This window comes from Perna viridis, chromosome 2 (assembly GCF_037379345.1).
Source record: "Perna viridis isolate PV_CMFRI_1.1 ecotype Kerala chromosome 2, ASM3737934v1, whole genome shotgun sequence".
Taxonomy (NCBI): Eukaryota; Metazoa; Mollusca; class Bivalvia; order Mytilida; family Mytilidae; genus Perna; species Perna viridis.
In genome coordinates, this window is record NC_142446.1 from 44,225,783 (window position 1) to 44,241,077 (window position 15,295).

The window sequence follows — 15,295 nt, forward strand, 5'->3', positions numbered from 1 at the left end:
CCTTGATTACTCTTATATAGAGTGTAATTATTTGAATTGTATACAGCGCAGCGGAACAATCAGTCTTTTTAAAATTACATATCTTTTCCATAAGACTTTAATATAACAAATCAAATTATATCAAATTATTTAATGAATGGTTGTCGTGTATGAATTATTGTCACTTTATTCGAATGAAATAGACCTAAGTCGAAAATGTGTTACAAAATGTAGAGTCACAAGCTATAAAAGTTCCTTTGGAAGAGTTCATCGATGACTCATTCACAAATTAAGTGAAGCCCAAAGGACTTCTTGAAAATTTGAGAGTGACTTAGTAAATTCACACAACAATGAAATCCTCTAAAAGGACTTCACTTAGTTTTTGAGTGAGTTTGTCGCGGTCATACACATATGAACCCCCCCCCCAAAAAAAAGCTTTTATTGCTCCAATGGGACAAACTTTTCACCCTTCCGATACATAATCACCAAAAAACGCTCAATTTACTTTACACTTATTTTTACTTTGAACAAGAAAAGTATACAAATACAATTGCCAAATTGAAAAGTGTTTAAGGATCAGGCAGTAGGTGAAACATGGTATAAATAGCCAATTATTTTGGTAGTGTAATTTGACTATTTGCACCGTCAGAATCAAGGAAAACAGACAAGATTTTCCATATTGTGCATGACCATTGAGTCACCATTTTATTGAAATACACTAAAAATGATCATTTCAAGGGTAGATAACTGTCAAAAACCTCATTTTCTTAGATTCTATTGAAAAGTTTCTGAGCAAATTCAATGATGCAGAGAACAAATAATGGTCTTTTTAAATGGAGAAAGCATCCTTGAGCGATATTTTATTTTCATATCAGTGGGGTTTTGACATGCAAGTTTAAGATTTTTTCCATCTTTGCCTGATTCTTACAAACACTTACATTTAATCAGATAATTTGATCTTACTTCTATGTGTAATAAATGTGTCAACAACAGAGTTCTTATTTTTGTTTTAAAGTATTCGCATTCAGTTTTATTTTAATTTTTTCTTAACCTTTCGCTGCGTCTTCTGACCCTAGAAATTTCTGCATCAGTCCATTTATATATGATTTATATAATGCAATGACCATACATGATATTTGTTCGAATGCTATGTAAGTTTTGAGCATATAATTGACGACTTCGACGACTTTAATTGGGAAACAATTTGACGTTATTATATAACTTTAAGGAAGATGACAAATACGATTATTTTTACCGATGTGCACATACTACTTTCACATGAAATATATTGTGCAGTGATTATATATTGAAAGACAAAAGCATGTTACGAATACTTTAAGTTCCTTTAACATAACAAAAATGAAAATGATTCCTAATCAAGTTAATTTCAAAATAGCTATTATATTTGCATGTGTGCACTCCAAAATTTACAAATGAGACAATAGTCCGATAATATAGATCTGTTATAAATGCATATTAAGGAATAGTCATATCCAAGTGCGAAAAACAAAGATAGATATATCCCACTAAGGACCATAAATACGTTACTTAGTAAAAAACTACACGTAGTCTGGTCCTATTGGAAACAGGAAACCATGGAAACCAGGAATAGAACGACAATCAAATAGAAAGAGTAATCAAGGGAACCTAGATTCTATCAGAACATAAACAAGGGCAAGACAAAGAAAATAGACACACACAACAAAGAACCTGAAATAACCATGGTAACACACACATAGAAACCAAAGTAAATTAGCATCTCTGATTCAACTGAAAACTATAACCATGTACCATGTGCACTGATAGGGTTTGCTAACTGCTGCATTGTCTACTTTCTGCGTAATCCACCACAGTTACAAACTAAATAAGATCAGGTCTATACTGAAATTCAGGAATAAGGTCGCATAAAAGTTGATCAAATCACTACTTTTTGATAGCGAAAACGTTATTATTCTCCCACAAAATATTTCGCAAATTTAATCGACTGTTTGGCAGAAAATTTCACAACATATAAGTGAATATCAGTGTTCGAAAATTATTTAACCTCTGTGGAAACAACAGACATGATCTAAAACTAAAATAGAAATATGGAATATGTCTGGTATTTAGATCTGCTATTTAAAAAGCACATCTGTAGTGGGGGAGTGCATTTCCTATATTGAAATCTTATTTTACATTTGAAAATATATATTCATGTCATATTCTACCTAACACATGTTCGGCAAGCTAAATGAATTACAATTTTGTAAAGAATTTGGTTTTTATGATGACTAATGCTAGTATTTTTCATTCTTTGTGAGAAATTTGACAATTATAGGTAACGAGGCAGTTTTATTTTGAGATATTAAAGTGGTTAATCCTGATAAACTATCTCAGAGAGACAAGAGAGTACAAATGTAGTATCGACATATTTTTCAAATATTTGCATTTAAAATCTCAAAATAAAGTACACGATAACAATTTTTACCAAATAAAACTGTTTACAAAAGTTAACTTTAGAAAGAAATAGGACAAAACCATAAAATTCATTGTAAATATTAAAGAGCCTCCTGCCAGTAGCATTTTACTTCTAATGTACACTGAAATAGATCCAGTGAAAGTTATATATCTTTTGAAGTTAGATCTGTCAGATGATGATAAAAATTCATGTGGTCCAATACTTAAAATACTTTGAATTTTTAACCAAATGTGCCTACATGGTAATGGTCTGTTTGTGCAAACGTTATTTAAAAAAAAATACAAAGAGTAACATTAACAATATACCCAGTAGACGTGTTTAGGTGCGATTTTTAAGAGTTTTTTTTACAATTGAAAAAGGTGGACGATGTCATAAAATTACAAACAATGTACTGAACATTTTTCAGGAAGAATTTTACCTTCACTGAAGTAGGCATATCCTCCTTGGTAACAGATCAACACTTTGATAGCACTTTTTGTGTAAGAAAAACATTCTCCATATTTTTATGTATGATTACAGATAGGTTAAAGAGAAAAAAATGAAGAAAACAACTAAAAGTATGTTATTTTGTGAAAAGCAGCCGGTTCAAGACGGCGGCCCTAAACCCTTATATATATTCGACATTTACCCACATAAAAATCAGTCCTCATTTCCGTAGTTTTAGTCAGCACTCTTGTATAGAATATCAATAGGAGATATGGCAATGAAAGAAATATATTTTCCATCTGCAATTACTTCGGAGTGAAAAAACGTATCAGATTTGAATTTTCAGAACTTGTCCAAGACTTTTGGAAATTTATATGAGTTTGAAATATGGTAACTTACACATCACTTTGGCTGGAGAATCTAAGATGCTTTATCGCTTCAATTGACATCCATTTGATCGGAAACTTTCCACCTTTAGTGTTGATATACACTTTGTCACTAAGAACCAATCTGGTGAGTCCAAAGTCACCGATTTTCACCACTTTGTCATTTCCTACAAGGATGTTCCTCGCAGCAAGGTCTCTGTGTATATAGCCATTTGTGGACAAAAACTCCTGAAAATTGAAATAATAAATATAAAATTTCTGATTTTGAACTTTTTGTTGAACAATCATAATAATTTTACACTATTCAGACGTCACACGAGTGATATTATAATATGTAAAATTTAAAACAGATGAGCAGTTAAAGCCAGGATAAGTTCCTCAAATTCATATGTCAGTTTGATCAGGTTTTCGGTTCAAATATGTTCAAAACGTATGTAGGGACTTCAGACACTGTTGCATGTACACAGGTCTCCGCAAGCTCCACGCAGCGGCAGTCGTTCGATTCTTTTTGCATATCCATTGCTCGGTTAGAACAGATTTCATTGTATTTAGTTCCCTGTGATTTACATTCATTGCTATATGTTGATTCGGTCTTTTTCAGTTTTAATGACATTTACCAAATTAACTGATATTTGTTTTTACAATGGAGTTGGATATGAGTTGAAATGATGGAGATTTTACAAGATCAATTTTGTAAAGATGAAAATAAAAATGTCATGCTTGTCTTAAAAAGAAAATAGTTTTTTCTGCCGTAATGAAATCAATTCAATGCATGTTTCAAGTTTATCTTTTTAAATATTCGACGAAAATAAAGTTAAAACTTCGGTAATTTATAACTTTATCGCTATAATGGGACAACAGCGAATCTCTTGTAAATCTCAGAAGAGGACTCGATAGTAATAATTCACTAAGCATTCCTAATTTGACTTTACATCAAGTATTTCTTGACAGTAAATCAAAACCAAATTATACTTAGACCCTTCAGATTGCAAAAATCAGTTTTATGTAGGCTGTTTGTTTTGAGCATACTTCTTTTGTGGTAATCGAACTTCCCTCGTTAGGACATCATTTACTCTTTGAAACGTATAAGGGCGGAATGATGATGTCTTTGTGCAAGTAAACATTTCCATTGAGACTATAATAAATTGTTTTAACCGTCCTGTACTAGGAGACTTCACAACGACTTTGTTATGTTATAATTGTCGATATATGAATCCATTTAAGAGACACGAATAGTTTCATTTTTTGCCTTTAATTTCTTTTTAAACTGATTGTGGCATATCTTCTGTCCTAAATAAATTCACATTATATTTATTCCTCAGATATGAAAATATTCTTCGGCAACTATTAATTATTGAGGAATAGTCAGTTTTTCTTTCAAATAGTTTTCTTTTCTTAATGGTACCATCTAATTCTTTAGAAAATAAAAAGTTCTTATTTCATGAGAAATATAAAAAGTAAAACCTTCAATTCATTTAAAAGAAAATGAATTACATAAGATTTAGTTAACGAACCATCGTCCTTTTGCACGACTTTTATAATGGTTAATGCATTGGAAGACAAACTAATTTTGTGAATGTTTGCAGATCTCGTAATTGTACTCCTGCTGTACCTACAGAACTTTGTTTAAAGTTTTGACTATTTAAAAAAAAGGCGTTCTAAATATCGAAGTAAGCAGTAATAGATAAAATTGTACATTCAAATAAGCTTCAACTTTGATTTCCATTAATGCAGGCACCACACTGTCCCGTAATTTATGCAGATAACAATACGAACATAAAATTTTGAATTTCGCGCGAACATCGTACCGTACTTTGTGAAGAAACGAAGCAAGTAACGATGCCTAAGGATTTTACACGATGTTAAACGTGGAATACACAAAAGCGACACGTAGATGTTAATATATATACTGAGAAGTTTATTTGAATGTCAAAAGAAGGTCACATCATATGTTCTCGTGATTGTATTGAGAGTACGGTGTGTTAGAAGCTGACCATGAGGGCTTTATGTGACATCTCGATGGCTTTACCCTTTCTAAGTAGCTGATAGTTGCTAAATTTCTACCACACCGACATTAGAACTACCTCAACTTATAACCAGTGCGCAGACTCTGGCCCATGATGACCTAAATAGCTATATAAAAAATCAAAACCGCTCACTATTTAGAATAACAGTAACGCAACATGTTATACCATCCCGCCACGCAGCAGTCCAAGCACAATGTTTACAAGAGTAATCAAGGGAACCAAGGTTATAGCGGTAATCAAAAGAATGTGATCCAGGGACAAAGACCACACATGGAAAACAGACATACACAACAAAGAACATAAAGTTACTATAATCGTACATACACAATAACAAAAGCAAATGAGCAACTCGGACTCCACTAAAAACTGGAACAGGTGCACCGGTAGGGTAAGTATCCTCTGCTTTTCTCATAAAAGGTCAAGTCCGGGGTAGACGAAGGAGGAAAGGAAAACTATGACACGTTGAACAAATCAGTTTTCATGGTGCAGATGGATACACCATAACGATCCACGAGTTCATGATGACGACCATAAAACTTCTGTAATGATGACCTCAATCTTGTAGTAACAGTACCCTGTTCCAGAAGCCTAATTGTAAGAAGTTCAGCGAGATACAAAAAGTTTGCGTAGTTACGGCAAGCTCTGGCATAACGTATAAGTAGTGATATGAAAACTGCATACGCAGGTGGTGAAGGAATGTTGCCATAGATGAAAGAAAAGTTGACAATACTGAATAAAAAGTCATCACCTTCGTCGTATAGTTTGGTTAATAGTTTTCCGTTACCATCAATATCTAAATGTAGGTCAAGAAATGAGATTGACTTCACAGTGTCTGTAATATTCTTTATCTCAAGAAATGATAGTAACCATCATTTCAGAGACAGATACAGACCGGATAATTATAATATGAGGAAGTAAAATTCTGAAATTATTCATTTATTTATCGAATGGTGCTGTCGTCGCTGTCGATAGCTTCATGACGACATTGTGAAAATTTTACGTTTTACGTATTTTCTTTTTACACAACATTTCTATCGTATTGTCTTTATGAGGCCACAAATGCCTTATGACACCGCTGATAATACGAAGCAAAGACAAACATTACACGATGCGACAAGATACCGTCACGATATCCAGTCGATTGATAAAAACGAATTCAGTACAAAAACCATTATTGGCATGGACTTCCTGTATTTACTTTGAAAGCCAAAGATTACGATGCCCCCGTAGTCTACAAAACTTAACTGGTGGTCGTTCGATTACTTTACTAATGGTCCGATTGTCTTAATATAATCAAATTAAACATTTCCATCATCGTAAGAACTTCGTGTGACACTTTTTTTTAGGTAATCTTATAATAGTATTTTGTGGTTATATAAAATGTACTTAATCTTACTTCATTTAATATTTATTTTTTTATATATAATGCAGCTAACTGCACTTCCAAATTTATGAATCTGTACCCAGCATTTTAGAAAATGTAATGCAAAACAGAATTGATTTTAAAGAAGAAAGTGTTTTTTTTTTTTAATATAAACTGATTCCTAAGACCTTAATAGGCAGTTTCCCTTCCCCTTTACTACATATATAGTACTGTTAATGCAATAGAAATCAAATTGTTACGATAAAATCTCGTATATTTAGGTTGACCCGTACAATAATGTGGTTGGCTTCATTTTTCAAAATGATTGTTGTGTGTATTCCATGAAAATTGGTTGACAGATGATACATATCCAGTGGCAAATGTAATTTGAATACTGGTGTAACACTAGGGAAACAATCAAATGGGTGTTCCATTTGGCTGCTTATTTCAATATTGTTAATGAAGCATACACAGGAAACACTCTTTACTGCTACTAATTTCTCAGAGTTTCAAGAAATATCTAGACTATAGCGTCAGAAGCATGAAACCTTCCACATTGACTAATCACACGACCGCCCCTGGTTAACAAAACTACGATGCTAAAAGAGAATCGCTGGTTAATGTTATAACTTTCCTGTAAAGTGCCTAAATTTTGAAGACCACATTTCCTGGAGACCTTGAATTAAAACAAAACCACTATTTAAGCAAAATAAGATATCTTTTGGCCGCCATCTTGTCCCATCAAAGTGAACAAAAGGTCGATAATACTTACAATATTCTGTCCAGTTGGATTAAATTGTTTAAACATTCGAGCAAAATGTTACATCGATGATAAAAGACGATGTATAGTAATGAAAATTTGATTATGGTTACCCAGCTAAGCATAGGCAACTTTTTCTATGACGTATACTACCTAAAATACACCATTTCCGACGTCTTAAACATAATGATATATGTTTCTTTTTCATTTTAAAATTAGAATGTAAAAAATTTCTGCACACCTGCTTTTACATGTTTTAAAAAGGATAGGTCTACCGTAATGCACAAACAACAATAAGATTTTTCAGATTTGCCTCATGGGACTTAAGAACACTTATAACTGTGTAAAACAACTAAGTCCATAAAGGACCATTGAGAAGTAGACGCATTTTGTGAATGAATTTACTTTTGTATAGATGTATTCAATAATCAGGTAGATGACGGTTTATCGTACTGTTTTGGTATTACACATTTTAGTGAAAACAGTTTTTTCCTCATATCATAAGAAGATTTGGTATGCTCAGATTTTGTTTTGCTTATAAATTGTGCATGAACTCGGGAAGTCAAATGTGTAATTGAGTAGAACACTTTAAGGAATTGTATAATACAATGCAAAATTGACTAAAAAGAAGTAGAAATTGATTTGCCAGTTATATACATTGTTCCTACGACAAGATGTATAAACTATAAATACACGATAAATGTTTGATTTGATTTGATTTCTTGGGAAACAGAAATTAAAAACTCTCCAATGCAAATTGTTGTAAGAAATCCCGCCTAACATTTTATTAGTGTTATACCGTACAACTGTTATGGACTACAAATGTAAATGGCTTATGGCTAAAGCCCCACACCTGCAGTTAACAAACAGGTGTTCATTAAGATAACAAACATATTTGAATACAAGCCACATTTTTCACTATTGTCGACATTAAAGAAGCCAGGATTATAAAAATACCTAACAATTTATGTAGTAAAATCACATAAACTTACTACTAATTTATTTCGTTGGAAAGAATTTGACTTTGACTTTTTACTGAAAGGTTGTTTGGATAGAAAAAGCAAGTTACCTTTAAGGTCAAACTCCTTATAACATTATTTTTGTGTTCATTAAACTAATAGACCGAGCGTTCAACATGTATAAAAACCTAACTGAACAATACTGACGAACTATACACTAAAGTATATAAATGCATTTAAAAAGTAAGCTTTGCTCACACTTTATATCTAGTAGTATAAGACATGCGGATACTAATCAGTATTTTGAACTATGGAGGTAAAATGGCTTCATTTATTACAGATACATCCGAACACAACGCAATATACAAATCATATACTGAAAAAATATTACTGTTCAGATCAGATCAGATCAGATTCAAAATTAAAAAAAATCATAATTAGAAAGAGATGTGACGTAAAATGTATAACTGTGTCCGAAGAGTTTGCACTGACAATATTTAAATGTTTTGTTTCATTAATTGACTTTTAAACCTCATTTGAATCCAGATCATACTTCAATCCACTTTCAGAAATCTATTAAAACAGATGAATAGCTTTGTAACGTCTATAATTAGTGCTGGATTTTTTTATGTAACAGGCTGCGAGTGAAGATGTCTCATTTTAATAAAATAAACATTTGATATACCATGAGTCACTTACATTGATCACATATTCCTAATAATCATATATGATTTATATGAAAATAATGAAATGTTATTATTCAATCAGGGCTGTTATCACACAGTCAAATATGTGAAGGTCATAATATCTATATGTTGGTATGCCTGTCTTTAAGATAGACAAGTTTTTCCTAAGGTGTCACCCATATATCAAAGGCTTCAGAAATGTTGGTTAAGTACAAATTTTGCAGGTGTTAGTTATAAATATATATCCACTGTCTATTATCAAGGGATCGTAAAAATTATTCCTTCGTAGAACTTCATCGCCTGGAAGTGATGCTGGTAGGTTAATACCCATGACTTCACGATACTATACAGACATTGTTTTTCTATATAATAACTGATTTATTTTAATTCAGGTACGCTTGTTTATTTTATTAACTAATTTTCAGATTCACGCATTGTAGACACTTCAATATACACCTTTGAAATCAACGTATATTTATTCGTTTTCATATTTACTTATGTCATTGTAAATTACCTCGAGTTTGCTGGGTTTCTGGGGTGCTTGATTCCTAAATATCATTTTAAAAATTCTCATAATAAAGGTTTTGAATTCTTATCAATTAAAGGTTTTCTCTCACCTGCGGTTTAAAAGTCATAAACAAAATTGAACTCGAACCTAGCGTTGTATATCAATTTAAATGACTTGATAATAATTCCATATCTTTAAGCCTAACAATTTGAAAATAGAGCGTACCCATCACTTTTCAGATTTAAGTCTCATAAAATATAAATTCTATCAAAAGTCTTTTCTTAAATGATGACATAGGGCCTATTTAATACTCTACAGGAAGGAAATTACCACCCATGTTTTTATTTATAATTTTAACATTTAATACGTTATTCCTCTGTATTTTAGTCTTGATTAAATAATAAAGGTTTTTCCTTTACCAAAGCTTCTATGGTTGTTTTGTAAAGACTGGTGTGTAAAGAAAACATTGTAGATTTGTTTTGTTGTTCTTTATCTAACTGGGTCTTCCTTCGTGTGCAAACTTTATTTGTTTGGAATATGCAAATAATAACAAGCACGTGAATACGTTTTAAATATATGAGCAAAAATTTCTTTTTACACAAGTTAAAATACAAAGCTTTATAATTCTTGAATAACTGTTGAGTGCTGTCACTATAATATTACGAAAAAGTGAAGTAATGATACTTTTATCTAGTAAAAACTGATGCAAACCAACGATATGAATAAAATGATAAGAAGACGACAACAATGTTATGCATAGACATAAATATGAAATGTGAAAACAACTGTTTAGTAGAAGTACGTTTCTTTGCCATTTTTCGCGATCAGTTCTAATTACGCGGGATAATTTAATTTTAAACTATTTTTATTGAAAAAAGACGGTCATGGGTATTGATCTTATAGGATTATCTGAAACATGATTAAATAGTCAAGTTTTGAAGAGTTATCTTACAGTTTTTTTAATACATGCTGGAAAAAGCCCAAGTAATGTCAAAACAAGAGTATTACTTGTATATGACTCAAATTAGTTGGACATCATCATTATGGTGATTTTTGTAATTCATGAGACTGTGCACTTGCGTTACACATACATGCACTAGTAATACTTTAGTTTACTTTAAAATATCTTTATTCTAGACGATAAAATATAAATTAATTTATCCTGTTAAACTAAACTTAAAATTAACAATTTATATAATACTGTTATAATTCAAAATGTGCACAATAAATCATGATGTTATATTTGCCTGCGGTATAGCTTCTAGACTTCCGCATAACAATGTCAAAAATCCTTCTGTACAAATATTTACAGTGCACGGGCATTGCATGGAAACATATCGATGTATAGGAGCTTATAAGAATCAAGAAAATTTCTTGTATAAGCAATAAACTATACATGTCAAAATTCCTTTCTTCTGACGATATGTCAATGCTCGTGATAGTAAAGACATGTATGAAAATCTTAATGTATGGTAAATATGAACAACGAATCGTTATTTAAAAACTCTAGATTTAAGAAATAATCTTGACATTTCTGAAACTGATGCGTCTGAACTTATTTTTTTTGATTTTGTAATTCATTGGATACATTCTTATATTAACAGGAGATCGAAGCTTTTCGCCATATTCTATCAAAATAATACGTGTATCATGAAAAAAATATGATACCAGATTATTGACCATACGTACGTACCATCCCAACTGCAATTTGCCTTGCAAAGGAAAGTAAGTCTGTTGGACTAAATAAATCGACACCTTTGTTCACGTAATGTCCTTCTGTTTTCTCTCGCTGAAATATATGTTGTTATTATAATAAATGATAAATCTTTCACACAAATTCATAAAAAAATATGAAACAATCAGTAAAACCCTGCTGGACTTATAGCTCTTCTCTTTTGACGTTGCTTATGGTCATTCTAGATATAAAATCCATGACATGGCCTATTGAAAGGTTTTCAATATAATCTGATTGTTAACTTCATTTCATGCTAGACTATAACCGTATTAAACTCACAGGCAATTTAACAGGTGCCGCTAGCCGAGCAGGACGTGCTTACCCTTCTAGAACACCTGATGTCACCCCAATTTTCATATTGCTAGTGCGAAAATTTTGTTGTCATTTTTCCTAATCTTCAGTTTTTTAACATATATTATATTTCATTCAGTAAGCTACATTGTGTATATAGTTGTTTGTTTCCTGTTTTTACGTTCTGGCCATGTATTTGAATTTTGACTTCTCTCATTTGTCCCATTGGTCAGTCTTTGGTATTTTTTGGCCGATATATTGAAAAATTGCAAACGAAAATTTTCCCAAATAGCTCCATTCATGCAAATTAATTAATCTTCTTCGTTGGCTTTTTATCAAAATCAAAATTCTTATTTCATCTATCTCATTTCTACTGAAACAACTAAAAACTGAAACTTAAAAGACACTAAAATGGGGTTCAATTCGAATATACAGTATTATTTGCTAATTTAATGTCTGAAGAACGATAACCCAAACGCCAAATAGAAAAAAAAATACAGGACGACATATATGAACTAATAAGTCTTTTTTCAAAGACAGAAAATTGTTATACAATAATTTCCTGTTCGCAACCTTTACTATAACTTCAATACTTCCATTAAGTGCATATTGTGGTCTTAGATATTAAATATGCTCGTAAATACGCGCATAAATCTTTTTTGGTTTAATGTTTTAATCATAATTTGGTTGATTTATATCAGTATTTTGTTTCTTTAAAACTATTTTGCTAACCACGATTGTTTTTTGGTATAATGTATATTTCAATATAATTCGTTTAGGAAATTTCTAATTGATAAAAAAACCTTTTTCGTTAGTGAATTGTAAAAAAATACATTACTCATATGAATTATTGAATGAAATTAATTTAATATATAAAAATTTAAACATATAATATGTTTTGTATCATTTACTAAAGTAAAATAATTATATAGCATATTACATTATAAACATATTGTAAATAGATAAATAGTTTTTAAAACATGTTTGTTAAAGGGGTACACAACTCTTAAGTAAAATTACTCTGTAAAAATCTGCAAAACTTTTTTGTGACATTCTGATTTCAAACTCAAAGCATCTTAGCGATGAACAATTGAAATCATTCCCATGAAATATGTGGTTGAAATTTCTGTAGATGTATAAAATTTACTTCTTTATCAAAGGTAAACACTAAATAAAACTTCAAGAAATTAGAATGAGCAAAATAAATTTTAGAGAATATGTAAGGTACCCTCTTAATTTATAACTCTGTCAAATTAGATGGTTGATAACTTCAGAATGAGAACTACAATTAATTGTATAAAATTCAATTTTACACAAATAATTATCTGCGTGCATATAATGTTTGCGATAATATTGTGTTGATTATGACTCTTAGGATGTGTAAAGTGATCTTTTGACCTTATTTATTTTACAGTATTACGCTTGATGACAACGTTCAATTCAAATTCATAGATAAACAATTTCTTATTAAAATAATTAAGTTAAAATTGACGATCAATCAACATAAAAGTGCATACTTCTCCCATATTTTCCCGGATTTTACTGAGGTAGGTTTTCATATCGCCATATGGTAAATGTTCTACAACTAAACAAACTGGGTCTTGTAATGTACAGCATCCAAGCATTGAGACTAGATTTATATGCATCCCAAGTCTTTTCATTAACGATATTTCTTTCAAGAAGTCTTGTTTTTGTGCTGTTTCTGCATTTTCTAAAATAAAAAAAAAATGGAATACGTGTAATAATAATAATAATAATAATGATAAAAAAATTTCAAATGCTGCTTGTTTTTTTTTTATACAAATAGCACTGTTCCTGTTTTTGAAATTGGTTTTAAATACTACATTAAAATAATAAGAGTAATACAAGAAAAAGTCAAAGTACTATTGAAACTACAAATTAATGCCAATTCTCGCCAATTCTAACATTGATACTGAAGTAAGTTAACATCAAAATTAAAAACAAAAAACACATGCAGCAGAAAAGGAACAACAATCGAAAATGCAAAACAAATTCTAAGCTTAAAACCTTTTAGCATTTTGACAGCTACGGATATGTAAGTTCCATCCAGATTTAGTCCTCTTGGCATTGGTATGTTTCTATGTTGGATTACACTTTTGCTGACACGTCCTTTTAGCACTTGACCGAAAGCTCCGGAACCTAACTGTCTACCAACTTTAAGGCTACATGCGGGCAGTTCCCAATTATCAGGTACCACGGAAGGTGTCCGATTCCCATTTTCACTTCATGATTAATAGAAAAATATACATAATTAATGAAATGAAAAATAAGTACATTTCTTTTAACATTAACTCTACGTAACCATAGAGTTTATTACTTTAAAAGCTCTGCTGTAGCCACCATCGACATAAACAGTGTCTCCATTTCAACCGTCAGATAAGTTAGTTCCATTCACTAAAGATTTCTTCTTACCTGCTGAAAAACGTCTCGCGGAATGAAAATCTCGATAACTGCTTCTAATAAAATATGCATACCCTACACACACTGGTACACTTCCTCAAGGACCAAAAATTAGTATGTGGGCTGAGATAACCCCCGTGCACCCCACTCATCAACCAAAATATGATTTTCGGGTACCCTGATACCTCCCATTTACGAATCCTTTTGTCACCAAAAAATAAACTGAAGCAATTTTGTATTTTTTGGCTACTTTTTATACCTCGTTGAGGCAAAAATCATTTTTAAAGTTTTTTGATTCCACGAAGAACTTCTTACTACAAACCGAAGTAAACTGACATATGTATAAATCATCATGTACCCCCATGTCTCAGCTTTACAATGGTACCAAGAAAGTTGCAGTAACACTTAGGATTTTGCAGTAAAATGAAGGGAAAAAAAACCTCTACCACGCCGAAAAATCGCTTAAATTGACATATTTTTCAATGTTATAACACAAGTATTAATGCTTCAGCAAAAAATGGCTTATAAAATATTTTCTGTTTAGTACTATCACAATTTATACTTCTGGGGTTCTTTTGATGATTTTTTGGCGATTTTCGTAGTCAGAATATATATATATATATATATATATATATATGAAACAAATGGGATTTTCGATTTTTTTTCGGTCAAAAGTCACATAAGAAAGGATTTAAAAAATGTTAATATTACCCCTACCCCTAGAAAACTGGTCTCAGTATCAAACAGAATTCTCATTCACAGCATACTGACATTGTACAACTCATATTTTAGGCATGCATAATTAAGATATGATGTTCCTAACATATTTTATCAACTAAGGCGCTTAGATTTTGCTTTTTGGTTGACAATTACTATAAAATCGGAAAAAAGGGAATTTCAGAATTTCAGAATTGTCTTCTACATCACCCCATATTGTCTTTTTTCAAATTACCGTCGTTTAAACAAGCTTTTATGTGATACGGTACACTAATATAGTGTCTTAGCTTCAAAATGAGCCCAATTGATAAATATTTTTCAGTCAAGTTAGGTGTAAAATTGCCACCCCTACCCATAAAAAAAATGCCTCAACATGAACTAAAATGTTAATTTTTGGCAGATAAAGGGTGTACAATAAACATATTGGGTACTGTTGTTTTAATTATCGAAGTATTCAACATCTTGTCATTTCAGGAGCGTATTTTTCAGTTTCAATATAACAATAATGAGTTTTTCATAAAAAGGGGAATTTCCGAACATTCATTTTTCCTTCCATTTCACCTATAATTGGCAATTTTT

At 31.2% G+C, this 15,295-nt stretch overlaps 1 protein-coding gene across 1 annotated transcript in view; it reads right to left on the reverse strand.

Moving 5' to 3' along the window:
* The window catches only part of LOC148625258 (uncharacterized), a 61,988-nt gene that overhangs the window by 18,544 nt on the left and 28,149 nt on the right, over window positions 1-15,295 (reverse strand). Inside the window, exons 20-23 of the mRNA XM_088568698.1 lie at window positions 13,607-13,821; window positions 13,096-13,289; window positions 11,246-11,341; window positions 3,263-3,477 (exon numbers count right to left, since the gene is read on the reverse strand). Coding sequence (XP_088424824.1) covers window positions 3,263-3,477; window positions 11,246-11,341; window positions 13,096-13,289; window positions 13,607-13,821 — 720 coding nt within the window. The remainder of the gene's footprint in view (window positions 1-3,262; window positions 3,478-11,245; window positions 11,342-13,095; window positions 13,290-13,606; window positions 13,822-15,295) is intronic.